Source organism: Electrophorus electricus, chromosome 10 (genome assembly GCF_013358815.1).
Source record: "Electrophorus electricus isolate fEleEle1 chromosome 10, fEleEle1.pri, whole genome shotgun sequence".
Lineage (NCBI taxonomy): Eukaryota > Metazoa > Chordata > Actinopteri > Gymnotiformes > Gymnotidae > Electrophorus > Electrophorus electricus.
This window is the reverse complement of record NC_049544.1, coordinates 23788143-23815462: the sequence shown is the minus strand read 5'-3', so window position 1 is coordinate 23815462 and position 27320 is coordinate 23788143. Positions and strand designations below refer to the sequence as shown.

Below are 27320 nucleotides of genomic sequence, written 5' to 3'. Positions count from 1 at the left end.
GATTTGACAATTATAACCAAGATCCTGGTATAAGCAAACTGAATAAAATGTTCAAGCTGTCTGATCTGTGTATATTAAACATAACACACTTATTTAATGCTCTGTAATATTTAAATAACAACTACCAAATTCCCATTTGCATTATTTAAAATAAAGGAATTCAGGAGACGTCCGTGTTAATTTCACCACTAGAGGGAAGCACATGCAAGCTTTTACTATCGGATAAAACCAAAACCCATTTTTAGCAAAAACAAACAAACAAATAAATAAATAATCAAAAAATCTATTTTATCCATTTTTAGCAAATTCAAATTTTAGCAATACTATCCAATTATGTATTTCTAAACGCTTTGTTTCTATTGGCCATAGTAGTGGGCTGAAATATATAAGATCATTATTAGGATATATATCAATAACTACACTAACTGTGTAACGTGAAATATCAAACACATTTTTCCTGTATTGTAGTAAACTATGATCATGGCACGTAGACTACTGTATTCTCTAAGTTAACGCGATAAACTTGTGCATTCACGACATAATTCATTATTCATTATTGTCCCTTTTCCAAGTCGCTGTTTTTGCAGACGCTTCTATTTTGGGAAGCTGGACTGCCTGTGATGTGGAAGTGTCCAGATCCGCTCCTGGGAGTCCACACCGTGGTCCAGATTCCCGTCCTCCGTCGTTTGCGAGGGGATCGTTTTCGGTGCAGACCGCAACCGACACTTTCGACTCCACATCCCCCCACGGAGCATTCGCGCGTCCCGCGTGTGCCCAGACACACCCACGGTGCGCAAACATGGACATATCCAAATAAAAACACATCACACGCACACTCACAGCCTCATTCACCTTAAATCCGAGCTCACAACACCATCGAAGTCTAGCAATGTAATGAATATTTCTAAATTAAATAAATAGATAATTTCGAAATAATATTTCAAGAGGCCAACAGAAAAGGAGCGCAGGACAGCCTAATCCAGTTTATTTACGTCTACATGAAAATGCAGTTTTGGTTGGGAACCCGAGCAGTGTAACACACACACACACACATTCCACATCGAAGTCATTCTTAGGGTGAAGCGCGAGGAGACGAGCCCACCCCCTCGTGCTGAGCCGGTGGGCGGGCGCTCCCCGCCGTCTCCAATCGGAGGCACGAGCGGAGCCCTGGCAACGCCGGGACGAGCGCATAGGAACCAATAACGTAAAGCGAGCAGGAGAGTCGTAAATTCAAACGGTGTGGTGCTGGAAAAAAGTCGGGAGTGGAAGCTTGTTGTAGCGCCGAGACGACGTTGGACACGGAGCGCACCAGTAGGGCGCAGAGCGGGTATACTGGCGCAGTACTGGTGCAGATGCGCGCCAGCACGGACCACTGCGCGCCGTTAACGGCGGTCGCTTAGAGGAGTTCCAGACCGACAGCGCTGTCTATTCCACCGGCTGGGTGTCGAGCCGTTTCTAAGGCTGATGGGATGGAGAGAGCGCTGGACTTCTCCAGCTGAAGATGAAGGCTCCTTGAAGGAAGAGCCATCTCCTCCCCTCGCTGCTCTCGGCGCTCCGGACTCGAAAAACGAGATGCAAAGTAGAGGAACGGCTTCAGAGGAACCTCGCCTGAAGATCGAATGAAGAAAGTGTTTAAGGTTGGTGCTCAGTCCGTTTAGGCGTTTCCTCTCTTGCGGTGTGTGTTCTCCAGTGAAGGCGCAGAAGCGCAACTCTTTAAGTTTCAAACACCTCGGCTGGGTTGTGGCCCCGAGCGCTTTGAAGCCAACGCGGGGCTGTGCTCCACGGCTCCCGTGCACGAGGAGAGTGTTCCTGCTCCTCCGGTTGGACGTGCGCGAGGAAGCTCGCTGGTTTGGGTCGGTTGACTCGAACGTAAAACCCAAAGTTACAAAGAGTTGGCGATTCCGGACGTGCTGGGACACACTGTGCGGGATATCCAAACCACCCGGCCTCTTAGACTCTTGAGAAAACACTATGGTGTGAACTCCTGAGAACGGGTTCACGGTTCCTGGCACAGTTCTGACAGTTGAAGCAACGTAATGGGAATAATGCGGTGTGTGTATGTGTGTGTGCGCGCGCGCGCGCGCGCGTGTGTGTGGGGGCCTCTTCTAAAGTAGCATGTCTGGGCCTACATGTATCTCAGCACGAGAATCAGACATGCTGCATTACCTCTCTGTAAAGGCAGAAGAGTCGTAAAGTTGCAGCACATTACGGGATAGCCGAGGATGCAGACGCATCAAGCTCGCGGAGGAAGGTCTGATAACACGGGCTGCTTTATCTCCACGCATGCAAAACGAGTTCAGAACGTTCCTATTAACAATTTCGCTAATGCCCCCCCCCACGCACACACACACACACACACTCTCTGTTGTTGGAGTTAATGTCAAGTGCCTTTGCCATCAGATTTAAACTTCATGGACTGGATGAGCTCGGGCATCTGCTAGTAGAGCTGACTGGGACACAAGGCAAACATTGTGTTTGGTTTTCTGAAGTCATTGTTCACACAGAGTGTCTTTCTGACAGCACTACTCGGTCCGTTCGGACCACATTTGCACACTGACTCTCAAATAGAGTAAAAGACAAGTCATAATAGTGGCTGCCTACACACACACACACGCACACATACATACACATAAAGGCAAAGATTATCATTACAGTAGATAGTATGATCCCAAAAGTGAAGTCAGGTGGTTAACAAATTAAGAAGATTTAAGAAGTAGGCTGATATGTTTGAGTCACAGTGTGACTACTACTAATAAGGGTGTGAATGACTTGTCTTTTGTGTGTGTGTGTGTGTGTGTGTGTGTGTGTGTAAAAGAACAAAAGAGAATGACTGATGAATTTGCTTCCATCTCTCTTTGTTTATGTGGCTTCTGGACGTTGGATCTGGAGGAGTGTTTTTGATCAAATCTTATGATAACCTCGTCCAGTGCCGTCCCAGCTGTGGACAGCCGAGAGTGCCGGGGAAGCGAGAACCTTTGTGAGGGCTTTGCAATTGCAAAAATATTTTATTGACCTTCAATTCAGTTCTAAACACTCCCTTAAACTTAAAAAAACCCCCAATCATTCTGAAGTTGTCTGTATGTTGTGGAACACGTATGACTCCCACTGATATGCCGCTCAACTTGTTACCTCTGTGAGTCTCAGTGGCTGCGCCTCTGTGCAGGTAGCGTGCTGGATGTTCTGAATTTTTTCATGTGGTTGTTGAGATCTTGGTGCTTGAGGGTATCTCGCAGTAGTCCCTTGTTCCAAACTTCCTTTTTTTCATGCTAATAGCTTACATAAGATAACGAAGGATAAATTAGATTAACTGTGTCATTGGGTTCTACTGTGGATTTATTATTATTTTTGTGTGTGTGTGAGAGAGAGTGAGATCTGATTTGAGCTTCCTACACACACCGCCATATGTGGCGATTGGCGCTGAGAGCTGTTTTTGGCTAAGCTCCTCCCCTCATTCTGCCAGGTTTATCTTCCCTTTGTGACTCAGCTCTTTTGATGTAGTCGAGTTTCGGCTGCTGCCTGGGATTTGCGAGGTCTGCGCCAGGTGGTCTACGGTGACGCTCGGTCATCGCACGGGCACACCCACCAAAGCCCCTGGTCTGTCCTCATTAAATGTGCTCCATGGAGACGCCGTGCGGGTTTCCGCCGCTGACGGGCTGTTGAGTGCTGAGTGAGAGCGTTGATGGTTCATCGTGTAATGGAGCAGTGATTCATAAAAGAAGGCCAAATGTCGGAAGTGAAAACACTTCTCCTTCACAAAAAGAAAGAGCTGCAATTTAGCCGTTTTCTCTGCACTCCCCCCCTACTGAAAATGGTCTTGAATATTGACGATTGTCAAAGTGTTGTACTGAACTGGAAAAATGTATTGTAGAAACACTAATAACAAACCAACTGAAAATAGTGCTGATGGAAAACTGATAACTGGTTCTGCCACATCATTTGTTACGGTAACACTAGGAGGACTAAAAATGAGGAACCGAAAGAGGAACTAGAACCCGTTATTCGGCTGGTGGTCAGAGCTCTGGGGTTGTCCTCCCTACTCTGGAAAAGTCGCTCTGAAAACAACACTGATCTACATACAATCTCAGAGGAGCAGCAAAACTACCTAAACTTACAGTATCGTGTGAGGCCCAAGTGTGATGAAAGACACGCACGCACGCACACGCGCACTTTAGATAAAATGTGTGAGTACACTTTTATGTCGATCAATATTGTCTTCGGAGCGACTGTTCATGTGTAGGGAATAACAACCCTAGAGCTCTGATCACCAATGAAATAGTCTTTTTTTAAAAAAATATAATTATTATTGTAAAACAAAAAAATATTGCACATATGTGTGTGTGTGTGTGAGGGAGAGAGAGAGAGATTTGGGGCTCAGGTCACATGACCGGCTTGACTGGTTAGGAACACTCCTAACGTGTTTGGACGTAAGATGACTGTCCACAGGTCATTTCCCCAGGTAGTTCAGCTAGCCCACATTTGGCCAATTTGTGCTTTCACTTCCGGAGTTCTGCCAGCGATTGTTCTGTGCTGAGGTTCTCCGAGATTCTCCGTGAGCATGCTGTGTTTTTACTCTGCGTGGTTTTCTTCCATGGATTTGTTTCGCTTGTTAACTGTACTCCGTATCTCTGCGTCATTGAAACTGCTACTGTTTTAGTCTGCATGTCGAGAGGTGGTGTGCACATACCGCATCTACAACCAACGTTGAGCCTTTTGGTAGCAGAGCAGGTCAGGACACAGCTGGGCTGCCCGCCGTCTAATTATTCACGGCCTCCTAAAACAGCGCTGTGATTCTTGGTCGATTTGCATGTAGGCGATAATGCTCAAGCGTGGTTATTATCGCCAAATAACCTCCCCATGGGGTAATTAGGGCTCCTGGTCAGCGGGTGTGACTTGTACTGCACTACAGGGGGGTTTATCTTGTAATAATGATCAGCTATCTGTACATTATTCGATTCATTACACAGCTCATGTGCAAGTCAATAACTCCACCCTAAACAGTGATTTTTATTTTTTAAATGAATTTTAGTAGGACGTTAAACGCTACTGCTCAGAAATAGTCTGTTGGAACTACATGGATGTGGAGGGGTTGTCTGTAGCAGCATTCCGAAAACACCCTGAAACAAAGGCTGACATTCCCCGCTTTAGGCTCATAGGCACTGTGTTGAAGTTCAATCCGTTTCTGAATCCGAAACTGTTGGTGTCTGCTTACAAAAGGCGCTGTGTTTGGCTCTGCAAAACTCCAGGTGGACTCCTGAATGTGACTCTTCGCTCATGTGAGCAGAATGTGCTGGACAGAGAGAAGAAGCGAAATTTATCATTTCATTTGAGCTGGTTGCAGTCTGTAGCAAATAAATGATATAGGCAAACAGGGGCTGAGTGAGTCATTGTATTTTAATTGAAATCGTGATTTGAAAGGGCTGTGTGTGTGTGTGTGTGTGTGTGTTTTGGTCTCATAAAAACTGATATTTGTCCAAAACAGGTGCTGTGGAAGATTGAGGAGCATTGGTGTAACGCCACAAACCTCATCACCATGTGAACACAGATGTTGTTCTCTGTGAGTTGCACATGAGGAAAAGGTTGACTAGTGAAACCACACCTCACAGTTTACTAACCAGCCAAACCTCCTCCTCCCACCTACTAACCAACCAAACCTCCTCCTCCCACCTACTTACTAACCAAACCTCCTCCTCCCACCTACTTATTAACCCACCAAACCTCCTACTCCCACCTACTTACTAACCAGCCAAACCTTCTACTCCCACCTACTTACTAACCAAACCTCCTCCTCCCACCTACTTACTAACCCACCAAACCTCCTACTCCCACCTACTTACTAACCAAACCTCCTACTCCCACCTACTTACTAACCAGCCAAACCTCCTACTCCCACCTACTTACTAACCAACCAAACCTCCTACTCCCACCTACTTACTAACCCACCAAACCTCCTACTCCCACCTACTTACTAACCAAACCTCCTACTCCCACCTACTTACTAACCAGCCAAACCTTCTACTCCCACCTACTTACTAACCAAACCTCCTCCTCCCACCTACTTACTAACCCACCAAACCTCCTACTCCCACCTACTTACTAACCAAACCTCCTACTCCCACCTACTTACTAACCAGCCAAACCTCCTACTCCCACCTACTTACTAACCCACCAAACCTCCTACTCCCACCTACTTACTAACCAAACCTCCTACTCCCACCTACTTACTAACCAGCCAAACCTCCTACTCCCACCTACTTACTAACCAACCAAACCTCCTACTCCCACCTACTTACTAACCAAACCTCCTCCTCCCACCTACTTGCTAACCAGCCAAACCTCCTACTCCCACCTACTTACTAACCAAACCTTCTACTCCTACCTACTTACTAACCAAACCTCCTACTCCCACCTACTTACTAACCAAACCTCCTACTCCCACCTACTTACTAACCAAACCTTCTACTCCTACCTACTTACTAACCAAACCTCCTACTCCCACCTACTTACTAACCAAACCTCCTACTCCTACCTACTTACTAACCAGCCAAACCTCCTACTCCCACCTACTTACTAACCAGCCAAACCTCCTACTCCCACCTACTTACTAACCCACCAAACCTTCTACTCCCACCTACTTACTAACCAAACCTCCTACTCCCACCTACTTACTAACCAGCCAAACCTCCTACTCCCACCTACTTACTAACCGGCCAAACCTCCTACTCCCACCTACTTACTAACCCGCCAAACCTCCTACTCCCACCTACTTACTAACCGGCCAAACCTCCTACTCCCACCTACTTGCTAACCAGCCAAACCTCCTACTCCCACCTACTTACTAACCAAACCTTCTACTCCTACCTACTTACTAACCAAACCTCCTACTCCCACATACTTACTAACCGGCCAAACCTCCTACTCCCACCTACTTACTAACCGGCCAAACCTCCTACTCCCACCTACTTACTAACCAACCAAACCTCCTACTCCCACCTACTTACTAACCAACCAAACCTCTGTTACAGGGGCGTTTGATAGCATCACTCCATATGTAAAAAAATCACAGAGTGACCGGGACATAACAGAGGCTGTTACGAAACACTTGGCTGAAGGTGCCAGTTTACAGAATGGCAAAAGATGGTTTTAGAAGTCTCCAAATACTTAATAAAAGATACCGGATACCAGATTTTTAATTAATGAGTCATTGTCTTCAGATGTACTTTCCTCTTGGCCGTACTGGAGAGAACATCACTACTGGACTGGAAGACGTCTGTCTAACTGGCATCTGAATGACGAGGGGCTAGAGTGCCTTACCACAGATGACGCCTACAACATATATTAAAGGCAGCGGAAATAAACAAGTGGACCAGGATAAAGTGTTTTTGGCTATGGACCCTTGTGTTTATTATTATGTAATTATATTCGTTATCTTATTTGTTGTAGGATTGTAATATTTTCAAATAAATCCGAAAAACTGCATTTCTTCTGAGGAACCTGGGGGTGTTTTCACAGAGGAACAAGTTTGTCATTTTATTTGATTGATAGATATGTAAACCACCAACACAGACCTGGATTTAAATTAATTACAAACACGCAATTTAAATTCGAATCACAATATTGCTCAGAAAATAAAAATCGCAATTTGATATTTTCCCGCGAATCGTTCAGCACTGATGGGGTCATTTGTGCATGGTTGCGGTTCCTTGGTCATCTTCCTCAGCATGGCTGTTCCCAGCTGCTGGCCACCCCGAATCATTTTACTACAGAATATTGCACAGCTTACAGTTCCAGGAAACAGTCCCAAAAATAACAGTTCATAAACAAAAAAACTAAAAAAGACCTAATGGGTGTTGGTGATGCAGAAAATTCTGGCGCCATCGCCCCAAACAAACAAACAAACAAACAAACAAACGTGAAAACAAGAAACAAACAGCGATAACGGAAACAGCTGCTTGCACAGACTGGACTTGTGGGACTGGCGGGTCCAGTGAATCTGGGTGGAAACTCCCAGTTGAGTCGCCAGAGATTTGTGCTGGGCACGGCTGTGCCGGCCAACTGGCCCATTGTTCCTGTCCGATGTGAATACAGCTGGCAGCACCAATTTACCAATTTACTAACCCAGAGTCTGAGGAGACGGAGTGCGTGATGTGTTCAGGCCTGCGGAACAGGAGTATCAACAATGGCATCTGACATTTATTTGGATGAACTGCTAAGACCTGAAAAAACCCCCACTGTGGCTACATTAAAGGGAAGCACAGCGTGTATGAGGTCATTTGTGTACTGCCCCTCCTGCGGCAGTGATGTTGCTTTTCAACGGCGGGCGGGCGGGCTGGCGGGTGGGTCACAAGGGAAGAGGGTCAGACACTCTGCCTGAGGTGCCTCTGCAGGTCTCCCTCCCCTCCGCTGTGCCCTTGTGCTTTGTGGAGGTCGATCGACACTTCTCGGAGGACCTGCACGCATTCTGATCAGGCTCGTCTGCTAACGAACAGAGCACCCAAAGATGCGCCGCGGCCTGGCTTGGTTTAATTGATCAAGCCCTGGCTGAGGTCTCCAGCGGCCTTTTGTGAGAGTGGGTTAGCGCGAGCCTTAGGTGTTGCAGACACGGAGCGAACAGAGTGAGGACATTCACGCCCTCTTTCAGAAAAGAGTTTACCACGATACGTCCATGAATGTAAAGCATCTGCCTTTAGCAGCAGGAAAGCGCGATAGGAGGAAAGTCGCGTTTGCACTTTTCTTGAGCTCAGACACCGTTGGATCATTTTCGCTCGAGCTGTGACGGACCCGCTTCGTTTCAGTGACTCCCTGCCTTCGTTCGGCATTTCCGCTCGAGTGCGTATGAAGCGTTTCTCCTCTTCGGTGCGTTTTGGTTATGGTTAACCTTTTATTTCAAGGTCCCTCCCAGACGTCTTTTTTGACGACGTGAAGGAACAGGGCTGGCTTGCTTCTGCACGTGGAGCTGCGTCACGACTGTCTCGCTCTGCAGCAGTAACGGCGTAACAGCTGTCGGCACCACTGTACCCATCCATCCAGGCGTGCCGGCTTCGCTGATGGCCAAAACGTCCTCGCTGTACATGATCTCAGTTTATGTTGGCCTGACTGTTCTCTGCCCACCGGGGCTCCAAGCCTTGCTACAGCTCGAGGAGCACTGTAACCGTCCAAACGACCTGTGCACATCCCCGCGCGAAGCCGTCTGACGCTCCTCACACATGGGCGGCCGCAGAGGGGGAAAGTGAATATTACCAAATCATGCTTTCTTTTTTGTTCTTTTGTGTGCGAAATAGAAAACTGGCATATTTGGTTGTCTCGTCCCTACAACCCAGCATGGCGTGAAGTTCTATACCTCGTATACTTCCTTTGTCCCCTTCTGTCCATGTGTCACTCATTCTTGTACTAATATTTTCCCTCTGTTCCTTGGCAGGCCTGATCTCCGGGGTGGTGGGTGTGCTCAGTGCCTGCTCTGAGAGAATGCCTTCCAGGGTTCGGGCATCACCGTGTGAGGGGCAACTCCACCAACACCCTCTCCCTCTCCAGTGACTCTAGAAGAACCAGTCGGTGCGCCATGGCAGTGGTCCGCTAAGGCCCTGGTGCCTGACCTCACACCCCCGTCCCCGTACGTCTCACGGCCCGGCTGGCCCCGTGACCCCAGCGCCATGCTGCGATTCCTGCCCCTCAAACCCAGCCGCCTGTACCGGTGCGTGAAGCTGCTGGTGGCGTTGGGCGTGTCCGTGGTGCTGTTAATGAACACGCACACGCTCCTCGCCCCCTTCCAGAAGAACCAGCTGACCGACCGGCGCTTCCTGGCGCTCAACAAGTGCCCGGCCTGCTTCGGCACCAGCTGGTGCCGCAAGTTCACCAACGGCCAGGTGTCCTTTGAGGCATGGGGGCGCCTGCGCCTGCTCGACGCCTTCAACGTGAAGAACGTCTTCTTCGCGCAGTACGGCGAGCCACGTGAGGGCGCCCGCCGCGTCGTTCTGAAGCGCCTGGGCTCCAGCCAGGAGCTGGCCGACATCGACCAGAAGATCTGCAAGAGGGCGACCGGGCGGCCGCGCTGTGACCTCGTCCAGGCTGTCTACAAGACGGAGTTCGCCCGCCTTAACGGCGACGTGCGCCTCCTCACCCCGGAGGTGGTGGAGGGCTGGTCGGACCTCGTCCACTGCCCCTCCCAGAGGCTGCTGGACCGGGTCGTGAGGAGGTACGCCGAGACCAAGGACTCCGGAAGCTTCCTTCTGAAGAACCTCAAAGACACGGAGCGCATGCAGCTGCTGATGACACTGGCCTTTAACCCCGAGCCCCTGGTCCTGCAGGTAGGTGACCCCGCGCACTGACTGTGTCCTGTCCGAGATGGGTCGGGTGGGGCGGCTTCGGGACGCTCGTAATGTTTATGTTCCGCTTGCCCTTGGCGACTCTCCCGGCAGAATGGAACCCGTCAGCGTGACGAGGAGCGAATGGCCGAAGAAAACGGCCCCACAGATTACAGGCTCTGTTCGTCATCTCTCCTGCCTTCCTCTGGTCATATTTCATGCGTTAGCTGCAGCGTAGGTCACGGCTGTGATTGCACGTGTTAACTCCACGTGCACACTGGCGGATTTGCCTCTTGTGAGGGGTGGAGTTTGCTAATTGTTGTTGTTGTTGTTGTTTGTGTGTATTTAATTATTAAGTTGTGATATTTAGTCATTTGCATCTGTTAATACTCTGTGTCGTTTTCACTCTTAAGCCGCTCCTATAACCCAGAGATCCTATAAAACGTAACCTTTTCACATAAATGTTTTCTTTTTTTTCTATTGAACTATGGCTTCCTCGTTTCTCATATCACAGTCAGTTTATTATCATCTGTCACCCTGTGTTACTCTTTGCCAGCATCGATATTAAAGTCCGCTATCGGCTGCTAAGTCCAATGCTGATGGACCAATCAATTCTAATTTTGGCTGGCATTGACTGGCCCAGGAGGCCAGTGGACGGTCCCTCCCCGTCCATATCAGGACACCCAAGGCTCCTCCACACGGTTTGGCAGACAAAGGAGAGATCAGAGCTTCATTGATTCCGATCTGTGCATTCTGATTAGCTGTGTGCTGTCTCTCCTCCCTCTCACTCACACACACTCTGTCTCTCTGTTTCTCTCTCTCTCTCTCTCTCTCTCTCCTCTCGTATCTCCTCTTTTGCCTCATTTCCTCTCTTTTTTCCTCTATCTTACTCTTTCGTTCTGTGTACAGATAAGTCTGTCAGCCATGTCATGTCATAACATCCCAGTTCAGAAAGCCCTGTATATTATGTTAGATTCCCTGCACTAAGCCAGACCCACACACACACATAGACACACACACACACACACACTCTTACACACTTCCAGCCCTATTACACTGAGCTGTAAACCCAGAATAAACACAGGCCCTGGTCCTGTCTAAAGGGTCCACCCTCAGGAGTTTGGGTGGTGTGTGACTAACGCGGTTGGCTCCCGGTCAGCCTCTAAGGTGAGCTGCAGGTGCCGTGTGTCCAGCCAGCTGACAGAAATTGGTGCTGGTTTGCAGAAGATCCGTGAGAAACAACTGAGACATGCAGGACCAGCTGTTAGAGCCATGTTGAACGTTGGACCGGCAGCAAGCAAACCCCATCCCCATTTAATGATGTATGTGTGGTGGGTGCTGGGGCTCCATTTAATGACATGCACACCGTGTCCGCCCAACGTTTCTAACTCCTTCTAACCCAGGAGTAGCGTGAATAAAAATAAATAAATAAACATAAGTAGTCTGTCAGGGTTCAGACCCGTACAGCAAAAGAGAACGATACCAAACTATGGATCTATTCGTTGCCTCTTGATTTCCTTTTCTCTCTCATCCAAAGCCCCTCCCCCCTTCATTTCTTTGTTTGGTGGGGGGCAGATGGGGAAGCAGGACTAGTTGGCAGGAGGCTGGGGTTACAGATAAGCCGCTCACCCCGAGTGGCACCTGAGGCCCGGCTGGACTCCTCCTTCTCTCTGGGGGAGGGAGGGAGGGAGAGAGAAAATATGAGGGGAAGGTGTTTGAGAACATGCTCTCCCTCGCGCACGTGAGGTGTTTGAGACATCCTCTGTCTGCCGTGGGTGCCGCCGCCGCACGTGAGCGACTCCACAGACACTTGGAGCGTCCGAGCCCAGACGAGCCAAGCCGCATTGCTTCGTCCCGGCTGCACGCTCAGCGAGGAAGGCATTCTTTCGAAAAGCCCTCCGGGGGAAAACACGAATTTCGCTCTTTCTTTGCTCACGTCTTCTCAGAGATCTCGCTGGCCCTGTGCGGGGGGGCTGTAAACCTGCCCTTCCCGCTGGGTGAGACCCCAGCCTGCCTCTTTGTCTGCTGAGCACGCTCCCAGGGCCGCTGGGAGCTTGCTCTCCGCTCGCTCTGTGTGGAAGACTCCGGGGCTTCGGGGGCAGGAAATGTCTTTAGAAAACAAAGTGACAGCAAAAAACCCCCCAGGAAACCCTTCTGAGATGCCACGCCCTCGCCGTGCGGCGGCGTTTTCACCAAACGTGTCTGTCTTACTCCGTCCTGTCCAACCTGAATAAAAGCTTCACTCCTTTTTCCTGCTAGTTATTCTAGCAGCGTTCCCTGAAATGTAGAGGAGGTGTTAGATTAGTGACCCACATTCCTTTGAAAGGCAGCGCTCGTCCTGCAGCTCTGGAGGGGTGTCTGTCCTCTCGCGTGCCTCGTCTGAAACACGGGGACACGCCAGCTCAGATTCACCTTTTTAAACAGCTGCTTCGAGCTGCCTGGCTCACACGTAGAACCTCCAACACACACACATACACATACACAGACTAGACAGACGCACGCACGCACACACACAGGCAGACACAGACACCCTGGTTTAACCTGGAAGAATACTATTTTGTTCTGCTTTCCAAAGAGATGCTGTTTGTTGACCAAATCACCCAATGTTTTCTCCTCTGATGTAAGAAGATAAACAGTTAACAATGCTTAGACCAGTTAGTCTTTAGTGTGCTAACAGATCCGATTTGCTCTAACGCTGAAAGGCTGGAGACCAGTGAGAGACAGCCTTACTGAGATCTACAGTTACTGAGATTGGCAGACCATGTGTGTGAGGTGTGCACGCTGACCTACGGCCTTCTGGGGTGTGTGTGTTTGTGTGTGTGTGTGGGCCTTGTCTCTGCGGTTCAGCATGCAATCCTGTTCCCTAATGTGGGCGAGTTAAAAGTCTCAGCCTGCAGTTTGTGTAGTCAGAACAAACCCTCGGTTATCACTAGTTTTATCACTAGTTTTTCAGGAACCTTCTGTGGTCATGTTTTTAAACCAACGCGAGAGGCGCCAAGCTGAAACGATTGAAATATATTCTTGTCTTCCACCCACTGGGAAGATTCAAAAGAGACGGACAGGAAACTCACACTAAGTGGCAGGAAGTGGCACAAATGAGGGTCATAACTCCAAGCCTGTGTGGCAGGTCCAACAGGTAGTGAGCGTTCAGTCTGCAGGTCACGTACCACGGCCGTGTAACGGGCATCTGGGTCAGAACGAGAGCTAAATCCATGCCAGCCTGACATTGGCTGTTTGAATTACAAATGTGCCAGTTTGCATCATAGCCTGTTTGCATAAGGCTCAGCCACTTTTGCATCTGATTTGTCACTTCCTGGTAGCGCCCCCCGGAACACCCGGCTTTCACTGGCAAGGGCGGGTGGTTATTTTTAGCGTTTCAGCAGGAGCTTGCCAGCAGGTCGCTCCCCGTTGCCGCTGTGTCCGTGGCTGTCAGGCACGGCTCCCCATCGACGGCGTTTAAATTGCGGCTTTTTAATTGGCCCCGTTGTCTTTGTTTGGCCCCGTGGGATGCGGGCGCGGAGGTCCGTCACTCTCATTAGGGTGGAGTTCCTGTCTCCAGTTCTGTTAGTGTAGGACAGGGTAGCGAGGAGACCATCTCTTGAGGGAGCGTGCAAAGAGAAGTGAGTGACGGGAGGTGTGTGTGTGTGTGTGTGTGTGTGTGTGTGTGTGTGTGTGTGTGTGTGTGTCACTCATGTGTGACTGTCTCTCACACAAAGTGTTTCTTATTAATGTGCTTGGCCTCTCGCAAACCCTAATCCTCTGTGCGCGCGCACACACACACACCAGCGTGTGTGGCAGCTGTGTTTAGTCAGTAAATGACCCCGTCTGTTCCTGCTGAGGTCCACTCCCCCATGCGATGCTGCTGGTACCCTCTTTAATCAGTTTTGTCACATTAGTCCACAGCGGTCACTGGGCGTGCTGAGCTGAGAGCCACTCTGGTTCATACACACATACACACACACACTGTTGTGGTTCTCGCCACACACACACACACTCTGTTGTGGTTCTCGGCATACACACACACACACGTGCACGCTCTGTTGTGGTTCTCGCCACACACACATGCTCTCCTGTGGTTTTTCTCGCTACACACACACACACACACACACACACACACACTCTCACTCTCACACTCTCTCTCTCTCTCTCCTGTGGTTCTCACCCCACACACGCCCCATGCTGCGCTACGTGAACGTAGGGTGGATATGGTCATACCTGCTCCGTGCCGGATTCTGCCACTTGCTTAATTGAAACTGTCTGGTTCCATTAGGAAGGAATGTGGCCTAGTGTTGGAGAAGCGTGGACTCATTCTGTCAGAAGCTTTAAAGAGAAGTTCTGTACTCTGCCATCTGTCACTTTATTTCCTCCAGGAGGAAAAAAGGTTTTGTGCATCATCAGTATGTGTACGGCGGGTCGGATCTTTCGGAGCGTTTCTGGTACTGACTGACTACAGCGGTGCAGGTTTCTGTGCCCTCCCTGGGTCAGCTCAGAGAGGTGTCGTAGCCTGGTGAACTGGATCAGGTTCTGGAGCAGCTCGGTGTCAGCAAAGCAGGATCTTTGTTCGCTCTCTGCGCAGTGCTCAAAGACGACGGTACTGAGAGCCAGTCTACAGTCAAGGCTTGAGTCAAGGGCTTTGACTCTAGGTGTTTGTGTGTGTGTGGGCATGCGCACGTGTGCGCGCACACTGGTGTTTCCTACACACTCCACTCCACTCCAGCAAGGGAAATGGAGCCCTACTGTTCAGCTCTCTCTCTATGAAGGAACTAGTAACGATGGAGACAAAAATAAGCAGGATATGGGTATAAAGTAAAATAATCCAGGTAGTCACGAAAATAAGGGAACACGTTCCGATGCCGGAAGTGTAAAATACGGCAAATATTTACACCATACACTACACGTGACCTGTGACCTGCAGGCTGGGCAGGGAAACGCAAGTTATGCTATTTCTCTGTCCTGCCGAGAGACTCCTGCCGTTTTCCTCAGGAAGAGGATGATCCCACCGTGCGCCAGGGTTGGGAATGTTGGGAATGCAGCACAAATACGGATTGCGTGTTGTACAGGAGAAGGTGGAGTGATTGTAGGCATCTGCTTCTCCTGACAGGCGGGCATTCCAGATCCATGGCCGGGATGTGATCCCTGACTCTGTCGTGTCTGATGTCTGTAGTTTGACATATTCTGCTAATCTGACAGTCAAGCACTTTGCAACATTCTCTCTTAAGATGTCTGTTGCTCTTATTCTCTCTCGCTTGTTCTCAGTCTCTCTCTCTCTCTCACACACACCTGCTTTTTGTGTGCCTTGCTCCTGCTCGCTCTCATACTCTCTCTACTCACGTGACTGTGTGTGTGTGTGTGTGTGTGTGTGTTTCTAGGATGGATCGGGGGAAGGGCAGCCTGCGGAATTAGCAGAGCTTCCTTTAGTGTTGTGTTTAGTTTCTGTGGAGCTGCATGCTTTTAAACTTTAATGGGCAGCATAATGCCAGACCAACTCCACTGCCCAGCCTGCAGCAAAGGTCAGTGTGCGCGCGTGCGCGTATAGGAGTACACGCTGCCAGGCTTTGACTTTTGAGCTGGGAAAGGCCTATTTCAGAGCACTCAGCCACAGAAGAAGCCCGTGGGAGCGAGCGGTGCGTCTCCTGCTCTGTCTCCTGCTCCGTGTCCACACGCGGTGCTGACCCTGGTGGGCTATCCGGGCCTATTTGCTGGATACCTGAAGGGGACAAACCTGTCCAGTGCCCTTACACCCTGCCGCGCCTTCTCAGAGGGCCGGCGTCGTGTGTGTGTGTGTGTGTGTGTGTGTGTGTGTGTGTGTGTGTGTGTGCATACGAAAACGTTTATTATTTAATCGCTTTTTATTTGAGTGAAACCACATTGTGGTTTGTTTGTTTTTGTTTGTTTGTTTGTTTTATATACAGTCACAACACAGTGCCCGATGGAAGCATTATTTTCCATGTTCATTCTGAATTGGCCAGCAATGCATACTGTTCTTTGTGTCTGTCTTATACTCACACACGTCTGTGCCTCACCCCCGGGAGCCTGTTTGTGGGCGGGTGCTGAGGGGCCCAGGTGTGCAGGTGTGTGTTCTGGGTGCTTCACTGCTGCCTTCACAGCCTGTCCCCCAGAGGACCACAGTTACGTTATCAGCTGGGCTGCTCGAAACGCCCCCCACCCCCCTCATCTGTTTGTTTTTTGTCCTCTGTCGTCTTCTTTCCTCTCTTCTTGCTGTTCTAGGTCACCTGTGTGTGTGTGTGTGTGTGTGAGGTGTGTGTGTGTGTGTGTGTGTGTGTGTGTGTGTGTGTGTGTGTGTGTCTGTCTGAGTGTGTGTGTGTGTCTGAGACCTCCCTGCTTGTATTGCCTCCAGTCTCGTGAGATTTGATTTTTATTCTAACCTCCAACCCGCCTCCGTCTCCACGCTGTGGGAGCGGGACGTTACCGAGAAGTTAAGGGAATTTACTGCAGGGTTTGAACTTCTTGTCTCGTTTGGGGGACAGCGTCTTGGACGGAGACATTCTCCAGGGCATATCCTCCCTGACCACACACGATTGTCTTAAACAAAACCCATAAATAAAGACATTGCGTGTGTGTGTGGTAACAGCAGTGTAAATTTCCTGCTGGTTGCCCTTAGAGACGCTTCTGTGTTTCCTGCTCTCAGCGGTTCAGTTTCCCTTGGTGCTCCCGAATTCTATCAAGGAGTTGGTGTGCTGCGTGTGTGTGTGTGTGGGGGGGGGGGATCCCAGTGGACATTCAATCCGTCTCTCTCACTGCAGTTTTCTCTCTCTCTCTCTCTCTCTCTCTCTCTCCCTCTCTCTCTCCCTCTCTCCCTCTCTCTCTCTCTCTCTCTCCCTCTCTCTCTCTCTCTCTCTCCCTCTCTCTCTCTCTCTCTCTCCCTCTCTCTCTCTCCCACTCTCTCTCTCTCTCTCTCTCTCCCCCCCCCCCCCCCTCACTTCCCATGTAAAGATGAACTCCAAGTTCTACACACATCAGCTCCGTCCTTCTGTAATCACGCCTCGGTGACGTCCGCTGAAGTGCACTCGCCACGCCAGCAGCTCGTCGCCAGCAGTAACGGCCTCGGCTGTGCTGGTGTGTAACGTGCTGGTTAGTCTTTCTGGGGTGTGTGAGCACAAAAACATCCCTTTAATACTCGCCTCACTTCTTCAGCACGAACATGTTTAAATCTCCATGATCCAGTTGCGATTATTCTTTAAAATAAGCATACTGTGGTATCTGTGTGTGTGAGAGAGAGAGAGAGAGAGAGAGACCCATTTTGTAGAGGATCTCATTAAGTGGGTTACGCTGGTATAGGCTAGTTGAATGCATGCATGTGTAAAGTGCTGTCTCTGGTACACGTGGGCACACACACACACACACCACCACCATCTTACTGTCTCACCCACTATCTTGTCCACGGTCTCACCCAGTCTTTCTCTACGCACTCGTTCAATCGTCCACTCATCCATCCACTCGTTCACTCACTCTACTGTCTTCGTGTCCTGGCACGTCTTACGGCCTTATTAAAAATGATTGTTGATAATTTTGCTCTGGGCTTTTAAGTGAGTCAGAAGTAATTTGGTAGCGCCTGGTTAGCAGCGGCACATTCCCTGAAATCTGGGAGAGAGAGAGGGAGAGAGAGAAGGAGAGACAGAGGGAGAGACAGAGAGAGAGGGAGAGAGAGGGAGAGAGAGAGGGAGAGAGAGAGAGAGGGGGATAGAGCGAGGGAGAGAGAGAGGGGGATAGAGAGAGAGAGGGGGATAGAGAGAGAGAGAGAGAGAGAGAGAGAGGGGGAGAGAGAGAGAGAGAGAGACTGTTGCACGTACAGTAGGTTGGTGGGAATGTGGGTTGTTTTTGTCCACTTTAAATCTTATCTCATCCCCACCCTGTCCCTTTTCAGAGCACTCGGATAACGAGACAATGCTTTAGCTATGTGCTGCACCCAAGCATCTCCGCACATAAAGGGGATGGGAGATGGAGACAGACAGGAGACAGACGAGCAGACAAAGAGTCATTGTAGCTCTGAGCAAAAAGAATTTTGAGTGCATGTATGTTAGTGAGAAGGGTGTAGGGGTGGTGTGTGTGTGTGTGTGTGTGTACATGCGTGTCTGATTGTTTGTGCTTGTGTGTGTGCGCACGAGTGTCTGCTTGTGTGTGTGTGTCCCGACTCATCTCACCATGACCACAAATCCGTGAAAGTAACGAGGGTCGCTGAGTCTGGAATTCTAGCATTTTCTCTCTTCCCATCCTCCGCATGTGTGTTTTAAAATAATATGTTTATCATAAAATATTCATGAGAGGCAACATTAAACTTTAACCTGATTCTGGGGCAGATTAAAAGAGGCTATTAGATTCCTGCAGCTGTGAAATGAAAGGATATCCTCGGCTCCCCACACTTTGTAGTTCCAGCTCGGAATCCTTCATCCGGAGCAGATCGGAGTGCTGGCCCTCGCCCCTGCGCCCTCCTCAGGGTCACTGCTCTTCAAAGGGCAGCAGTCAGACGCCATCGCGACCGAGCACGCCGCCGTGGAAGTGCCTTTGTACTCGCTCTCTCTCTCTCTCCCCCTCCCCCCCTCTCTCTCTCTCTCTCTCTCTCTCTCTCTCTCTCTCTCGCTCGCTCTCTCTCTCTCTCTCTCTCTCTCTCTCTGTCTGTCTCTCTGTCTCTCCCTCCAGAGTTTGGGTTCGTTCATGTCTAATTGTCTTGGCTCCTCCATGCCGAGCTCGGTCAGAGAGGGAGGCAGTAATGACATACTCACTCGGGGACCCTGTGAGACCACTTAGAGTACTGCTGTGTGTGTGTGTGAGTGTGTGTGTGAGTGTGTGTGTGAGTGTGTGTGTGAGTGTGTGTGTGAGTGTGTGTGTGAGTGTGTGTGTGAGTGTGTGTGTGAGTGTGAGTGAGTGAGTGTGTGTGTGTGTACGTGTGTGTGTGTGCACGTCTCACACAGCTCCAACTCATGACTATTCTGATAACAGATTAACATGATGAGTATGTTGATTCAAAGCTCTCTCAAGAACGTGCGAATATTTATGCTGTCAGTCACATGCACAACATCGATACAGTCTGCTTATGTGAGACATGGCCCAACTCTGCACTGTGGCTGCAGCACCATGTCTAAAAAACGCCACGCTTTCACGGTATTATACCATGTTTCTTTTTTAATTAACTTATCAAAACAGTTTATTACAAAAACATTTTTTGTTTATACATTTCAAACAAAGCCAGAAGTGTAGAAGGGGCATAAGAGTATATTTGATACAAGTCTCGATTTAAGAAACAGAGGTAGTCTGTTCCGCAGTGCTGGAGCAGGGACCGTAAAAGAATTGTGACCTTTTGAGCAATAAACACGAGTGTGGACCAAGACGCTGGCCCGAGGACCTCCAAGACCTGGGAGCTATATGGCACAGAGCTTGTGTTTAGAGTTAGGAAAACCATTAAAGGAACATCAAACATCTAGCCTCACTCTTGTGTGTCCTAGAGACACACTAGTGTGTTGTAGACAACAGAGCAGATGGAGAAGGAACTCTGCACTAAGGCTGCATTTATCTGTGCACATGTTGCAACAGAGAAATCCAACAGTCCCTGTTTACACCTGGTCTGGATTAATGCATCTGGAATATTGGGATTATATCTGGATAGAGATTATCCATATAGAAACACGGGCATAAACATGGCCAAGCAACATTTGCAAACTGAATCGGTCAGGCCACTTCAGGAGGAGGTCTGAGATGCAGAACCTCAGCCAGGATGGTACGTCTCAATGCACGTGCTCGGCGACCACCAGGAGAAGGTGCGCGGCCGGTCCCTAAACGCTTCTTAAACGTTTCCTCTAGCTGGTGTCAGGGTCACTGCTGGGTGAATTAGACTGACCGGACATTTTCTAATTAACGTAAGAGTGCGACCGGGGACTTCCGATACGTTTGAGGGACACAATGATGCCACACAGACAAGCAGCAACCATGTTTTACAGAGCAGAAACACCCACAGCAGAAACAACACAGAAGGACACAGGCATCTGGTCATCGTGTATTTGGCGATTTGCATGCGCGGTTCAAATCTTTTCCAGATACAGTCCACTGGTCCCCTGAAGTGAACAGGGTTAGGGTGCCACCTGACTGTGGTCTGGCTCTTAAACTCTTCCGAATGTCATCATTCACACACAGTTTCCAGGTTAAAGCCATTTTGCTTCCATAAGGCCTTTCAAATGGAGCAGTTTCGAAGCATTGGTAGACAGCCTGGCGGCTCCATGCTACAAGACTGCACTCTGCTCTGCTCTCCAGCGACGTTGCTTACTAACTCCTACCGATAACAAAATTACTTGCCAACAATTTTTCCAATCGATGTTATCCATATAATTTGATTAGCTTTTGCACCTTTTGTGTGTGTGTGAGTGAGAGAGAGAGAGAGAGAGAGAGAGAGAGAAGACCATCCTCTGCATCCACAATGAAGGCCCCATCTGTGGGTGGATGACCAAATAATACCCCCAAACCTAGAGAAGCCCCTGGAAATAATTGGTGTGTGTTTTGGCGTACTGTTGCAGCTCTCTACTGTTGACCTCTGTGCTGTTGATCACTGTGCTGTCTCGGTGCGTAGCGGGTGTGAGGGGTGTGTAGCATTCGTGTAGCGGTCGTGAGGGCTGTGTAGCATTCGTGTAGCTGTCGTGAGGGGTGTGTAGCATTCGTGTAGCGGTCGTGAGGGGTGTGTAGCCGGTTGCTAAGCGAAGCATACGTGTAAGCAGTGAATTCTCTTCCTCTTGCCCTGTGCAGAGTTTCCCATCTGACGAGGGCTGGCCGTTTCCCAAGTACCTGGGCGCGTGCGGCCGCATGGTGGCAGTGAACTACGTGGGTGAGGAGCTGTGGAGTTTCTACAACGCCCCATGGGAGAAGCGCGTGGACCTGGCCAAGCAGCTGATGGACATTGCCGAGCAGCTCACCAACAATGACTTCGACTTCGCCCTCTACCTGCTGGACGTCAGCTTCGACAACTTCGCCGTGGGCCCCCGCGACGGCAAGGTCATCGTCGTGGACGCCGAGAACGTGGTGGTGGCCGACAAGAGGCTCATCAGACAGAGTGAGCGGCCGCATCTCCGCTGCTGTGCTCCCGCGGGGGTCGCCGTGTCTCGCGCCCTTCCGACCCTGCTAGCCCTAAGCCATGCTCTCAAGAGCAGGATGAGTTGCTGGAATCAGATTGGCTCTTTCTCGGGGGGACACGCCAGTGCGCCAGTGCAATATGAGCTGTTTAGTTCCTAGCAAAGACCTGACGCTACTCAGAGCTGAGGTACAGCCCTCCCACAAGGGCAGGCTCGGGGAACATGAGGGGGCTTACGTGTTTGTGTCCGGACTAAATATCGCATAACTTTAATTATTATTATTATTATTATTATTATTATTATTATTATTATTGTTATCATCATCACATTATAGAATGTGATTTTGGTCCTGTATCAGTGGGTGTTTTAGCAGGTCTGGAGGAAGCATGTCTATACAGATTTGGGTGGTGTTTTCGATGGCTCCAGACTGTATTTCCATCGCATAGCAGTTTAGTCCTGCTCTTTAGAGCCGTCACTATCCATTACAGCGGTAATTGAGTAATCTAGCATGTATTTTGATATTTAATTGAGTAATCATTAAATTAAAAAAACAGCTGCCTGTAATCAGTTGACATAAACAGCAACAAAACCATCTGAAAAGATGTTCTGTTAACTACTAGCCAGCCAATTAGATTTTTCCTTTTAATGATTTATCACTGTAATGTCATAAACTGTATAGTGTGTGTGTGTGTGTGTGTGTGTGTTAAGCTGTGTGGTATGTGTAGAATGTGTGTTAAGTGGTGGGGGTAGTGGGGTGTGTGTTATATTTGGGGGGTAATTGGGGGTAGTTGGGGATGTGTTATATTGGAGGGGTAGTTGGGGGTAGTTGGAGGTGTGTTATATTGGAGGGGTATTGGGGTAGTTGGAGGTAGTTGGAGGTGTGTTATATTGGAGGGGTAGTGGGGGGTAGTTGGTGTGTTATATTGGAGGGGTAGTTGGAGGTGTGTTATATTAGAGGGGTAGTTGGGGGTAGTTGGAGGTGTGTTATATTGGAGGGGTGTTGGTGGTGTGTTATATTGGAGGGGTAGTTGGAGGTGTGTTATATTGGAGGGGTAGTGGGGGGTAGTTGGAGGTGTGTTATATTGGAGGGGTAGTTGGAGGTGTGTTATATTAGAGGGGTAGTGGGGGTAGTTGGAGGTGTGTTATATTGGAGGGGTAGTTGGAGGTGTGTTATATTGGAGGGGTAGTGGGGGGTAGTTGGAGGTGTGTTATATTGGAGGGGTAGTTGGAGGTGTGTTATATTAGAGGGGTAGTTGGGGGTAGTTGGAGGTGTGTTATATTGGAGGGGTGTTGGTGGTGTGTTATATTGGAGGGGTAGTTGGAGGTGTGTTATATTGGAGGAGTAGTTGGGGGTAGTTGGAGGTGTGTTATATTGGAGGGGTAGTTGGAGGTGTGTTATATTGGAGGGGTAGTTGGGGGTAGTTGGAGGTGTGTTATATTGGAGGGGTAGTGGGGTAGTTGGGGGTGTGTTATATTGGAGGGGTAGTTGGGGTAGTTGGGGGTGTGTTCCTGGCTCTGGCCTCATTTCAATCCTCCTCTAGCTGGGTTTCCAGATCTCCTGTGGTTTCCATGTCCTCAGTACTTCCTGCCTGTTTCATACATAAAAGATTCTCCTCCACCTGGCGGGACAGTTAAACACACGACTTCTGCCCGGTTTTGATGATAGAACACTGTAGTGAATCTACAATAGATATATATATATAGTGTGTGTGTGTGTGTGTGGGGGGGGGGTGTTTCGACAGCTGTGTACTCCTTAAGGAGTCTCTCTTTGCCTAGATGTTTGTCCGTCCTCCCGTCCATCTGTCTGTGTGTCTCTCTGCTCATCGCACAGCGGAAGGACTTACTGCCACTTAGTCTTCCAAGTTTTACTCTCGGCAGGTTTTGTTCTGCGGCAAAACTGCACAACACCACAAAGTTTATTTCTACTATTTTATTTTATTTATAAAAACTCTCTCTGACGCAATCACGGTCTAATGAGCTGTTTTCTAAGTAAGAAAGATTATCCCCTCTAGTGTGTGTGTGTGTGTGTGTGTGTGTGTGTGTGTGTGTGTGTGTGTGTGTGTGTGTGTGTGTGTGTCATATTGTTGAGGCACAGAATAATTTGGTTTTGCACATCAAATAGAGCTAGTATTCTGAAAAAGTGACCTGTCACTTAGGGAAAGAAAAGTGTGTGTGTGTGTGTGTGTAAGAGTTACTCCATTTGGGTCTCTCATGAATGGTGACTTGTCGTGCTGCCAACAGCCTCACAGAAGCAGGTCTGTAACTTCCAAAAAACATGAGGCCAAGAGGGCATGCTCACAAGGTCACCCCCCTCCACCCCCCTTACTCCCCATCTACTCCCTCCACCCACCGCTCCACCCCAAGAGGTCACACCCTACTTGGTCACAAAGACTTCACTGGGGTCTAAAGCAACACTAAATCAGTAGGGGGCAGCGCGGGGCAGGGTCTGGGGCAGACTGAAGGCCGGAGGAGGACAGTAGTAGCATGTCTGGGTAAAGATACCAAAGAGACCAGGTCAGGAGGTCAGGAGCCTAAGCATGTCAAAGGCTAAGAGCAGCAGAGGAGAGAGATGCGAAACCACGACAGGAGCCAGGAGTCCGAGCGTGAAGTCAGAAAACAACACCAGTCCAAGCCGATGAATCCAAACGAGCACGATGTACGGCATTAAGCCAGTAATTTGTGTTGTGTTTTTACAACTAAATAAAACACATTAAACACCAAAACAAAAGCATACCTTCACTGTGTCTGGTAACGAGACATGAGCTCTAGTGGACAGACTCCCTGCCTCTCCCAACCACCTTCATTATGCAGTTCTCCTGCACCTGCAGTTTGCTGCTCAGGGAGACCCCGCGTTGTGCCTCAGCCGGCCGGGAGGAAATACGTGGCCCGAGTGTATAAAACCGTCCAGGCCGAGTTAATATTCACCCAAGTGCGTGACAAGGCACAGATCATTAATATGTGTCTCATGTACAAAACTAGTAATGAATTTAGCTCTGTTGGACTGTGTGCTCGCCTGGCCACGGTCTGTCTGCGTGTTGGATATGAACACACCCTTTTCCTCGGGAAGAGCTTCCCCAAACCCCCCCCCCCCACCCGACCCACATCTTGAGCAGATTAGAGGGGGGAGGAAGGTAGAGACACCAGAACGGCCGACATCTGGAATATTGGCTGTGATCGTGTCCGACACTGGAGCTACTTTGAATTGGAGATTAGGAAATTTGGATTGCAAAATTCCATGTGTAGTTTTGAGGGGGAACCGAGGAGCGCCAGCGTTCCGTGATTCAAGAAAAATTGGGGATTTGTAATCGCGTCTGCCCCGGGTGGTGGGCTTGAGACTAATGAGGCTGATTTGCGTTAGAGTGGCGGGGGTGTGCCTCGGGTAGGTCCGTCTCCATAGCAGGAGGGATTGGATTGGCTGACATGGCATGGGGCAGGGCAGTCCACGGTTGAGCCGTCGAGCGGGGGAGGGGCGTGTCCGGGCTGGTTATTATGCCTCGTGGTCACCGATGTCCCAGATAACGTGATCCGATGGATGTCTCGTCACTGGAAATGTTGTTTACCCGCTCCTATTGTTCAGGCACTTTACAAACAAATGGCAGACAAAGAAAGTGTGAAGGCTGTGTCCAAGAGGGGTGGGAACAGTTTAGTGGATTTATTAATGGAGAAACAAGCTCATAATTGGCTGTTTTCTGCATCTAAATCAAACTCCCTTCCCCACGGGCTCCATACAGACAAAAAAAAAAAACCAACAACCCTCCATTATGCTATGAATATTGCTCAAATGGCCTAAAATGAACGTTCTGTCACAGTGAAAGACACCGTTATAAAATTACTTGGCGATTAGAAGCAATTCCCAAGCCAGAGAGTAGTGTTTCGGAAAGCAGCTGGTCCCCGGCATCTGACCGCCCTCTCTGTCTCACCGCCTCACCCCACAGATAAGCCGGAGAACTACGACGTCTGGTACGAGAGCAAGTTTGAGGAGTGCGACAAGGAGGCATGCCTGTCTTTCTCCAAGGACGTGCTGTGCTCCAGGGTCACCGTGGACCACAACTACTACGCCGTCTGCCAGAACCTGCTGTCGCGCTACGCCACGTGGCGGGGCAGCCACGGAGGTCTGCTGCACGACCCGCCCGCCGACGTGGCCGAGGACGGGCACCTGGAGGCCATGCTGGAAGAGTGCGCCAACCCCCGAAAGCGCCACGGACGCTTCGCCGCAGCCAAGGAACTCCGCGATTACCTCACCCAGCTCAGTGGCGCCACCGCCAGGTAATGACCGGCCCACAGCCTGGAGCGCCCCTCCCCCTGCGCCGGGTGACTGATGATGGCCGACGCCCCCTTTTGGAGCATAGGGGACGGCGCGCCCGGGGCCCATGTTATGTCTTGCCAGTGTGGTGTTCAGTCTGGCTCGGTCGTTTTAGGGGCCGGGTCTGTCCTGCTGCGGACCACGACAGCGGAGGAGAGACATGCAGGATGCCCAGAGGGGGGCGCTCCACCCCCTCCCCTTCTCCTCCAGAGCCACCGTTAACCGTGCGGAAGCCTCCCGGAGACTTGATTCATGCTGGTGTAACAACCGGTCTTTGACTCATCGCGGTTTGTGTTCATCGTTTCAGGATTGTTTAACCTTTGCCCTGCGTTGGGCGTGGCGACCATTTCTTCCAGAGATGTGCTGGCGAGAGAGCGCTCAGTACGGCAGCTGGAGGAATTGGCACACAGTGGACGAGGGACCCACCCAGCTGTTGTCCCTCTGCCTGCTGAAACTAGTCTTAGTCGATTCTGTCTCCCCAAACACACGCCATTCCCAGTGACCTGCTGCTTGGCAATCAACGTTTTTCTTCGAACGTGATGAAGAGGGTTTTGAATGTGCAGAACACACAAGAAACATGGTAGAACAGGAAGTAGATGAACTGTGGCGCTTTTCGTTTGTCTGTTGGTTTGTTTATTCTCCCTTCTGCATACACCAAAGAGCCTGGCTATAAGTCGCTCTGTTCGCAAGCCCAACAAGAGCTGAAGTTAATCCAAATTATGCATGACCATTGGTGCAGAGGAGAACACTGGTCTCTAATTGGCCATTAGGAATAAATAACGTTCTTCCTCCAGTATGGAACGCCAGTGCAGCAGTGCCAGGCTGCTGTTGGCAGAGAGAGCCTGTATCCACTCACACACTCTGAACCAAGGGGATTTCCCAACCTTCCCAACCTTGTTTTAATTTCAAAGCTCTGAAATTCAAGTAATCTTAATGTCTTCTGACTCTTGACATCAGTTAACTTTGAGCTCTCAATTTGCCATTTTCCCTTCCAATTTTAATGAATTGCACTTGGTGGACCAGTGAATTAGACCAGTATGCTAATGTGTAGGGTATATGTGGGTCTGGCTGTTAAGGTAAGCGTCTCCTGATGTGAAGCGTCATTGGGTGTTTATCCATGGAGGCGGGGCTAGCATCAGAAATACGTTTAGCTCTGCACACTTCATATTGCAGGAAGGAGCACAGATGTTTCTCACGTTAACTGTAGGATCCAAACCTCAGTTCCCACCATGGTCTGACTCTATCTCTGCCCTCAGCTAATATTGATGCTGGAGACCAAGAAGACTCGGTCTACCCAGATCAGGTCCCCAGTTAGTGCAGGAACTGGGCAGTACAGGCTGGACCTTCAGAAGCAGGGGTGTCTGGGCTTCTTCTGGACAGTCCAGCCCCCATGTCACAACACAGTAAAGCAATAAGTGTTGTCCTTCTGTCCTGGTCCAAAATGAGCCGGTCCAGCCAGGGCTGGCAGATGCGTGAGAGGGAACTGTGTGTGCGTAAAAAACTGTCTGCTTTTGTACTGTAATTAATTATTTTTCATTGAGTATTATATCAGCAGTGTCTGATTTTTACTGTGCCTTTCATTCAAAAGTTGTATTCACAACTTTTCAGTGGGTTTAAATATCAAATAAATGAATATATATCTATATA

The 27320-nt window shown here is 49.5% G+C and overlaps 1 protein-coding gene across 3 annotated transcripts; it reads left to right on the top strand.

Moving 5' to 3' along the window:
* On the top strand, positions 1–27320 carry dipk2ab (divergent protein kinase domain 2Ab). Of its 3 annotated transcripts, none has more exons than XM_035531064.1 (5): positions 1–1637; positions 5480–5554; positions 9416–10301; positions 21048–21351; positions 25306–27320. In XM_035531064.1, the coding sequence occupies exons 3-5, from the start codon at positions 9648–9650 to the stop codon at positions 25638–25640; spliced, it is 1293 nt and encodes a 430-aa protein (XP_035386957.1). In that variant the 5' UTR covers positions 1–1637; positions 5480–5554; positions 9416–9647; the 3' UTR covers positions 25641–27320. The 3 variants fall into 3 exon arrangements, with proteins under 3 accessions (XP_035386957.1, XP_035386956.1, XP_035386958.1); XM_035531065.1 differs by lacking the exon at positions 1–1637 and adding an exon at positions 4370–4456; XM_035531063.1 differs by lacking the exon at positions 5480–5554.

Bases quoted from the DNA above. Each gene is read 5' to 3' on its own strand.
- dipk2ab (XM_035531063.1), top strand. From the start codon at position 9,648: ATGCTGCGATTCCTGCCCCTCAAACCCAGCCGCCTGTACCGGTGCGTG. The intron at 10,302-21,047 runs GTAGGTGACCCC...TGCCCTGTGCAG, and splicing joins CCGAGCCCCTGGTCCTGCAG to AGTTTCCCATCTGACGAGGG. The intron at 21,352-25,305 runs GTGAGCGGCCGC...CTCACCCCACAG, and splicing joins CAAGAGGCTCATCAGACAGA to ATAAGCCGGAGAACTACGAC.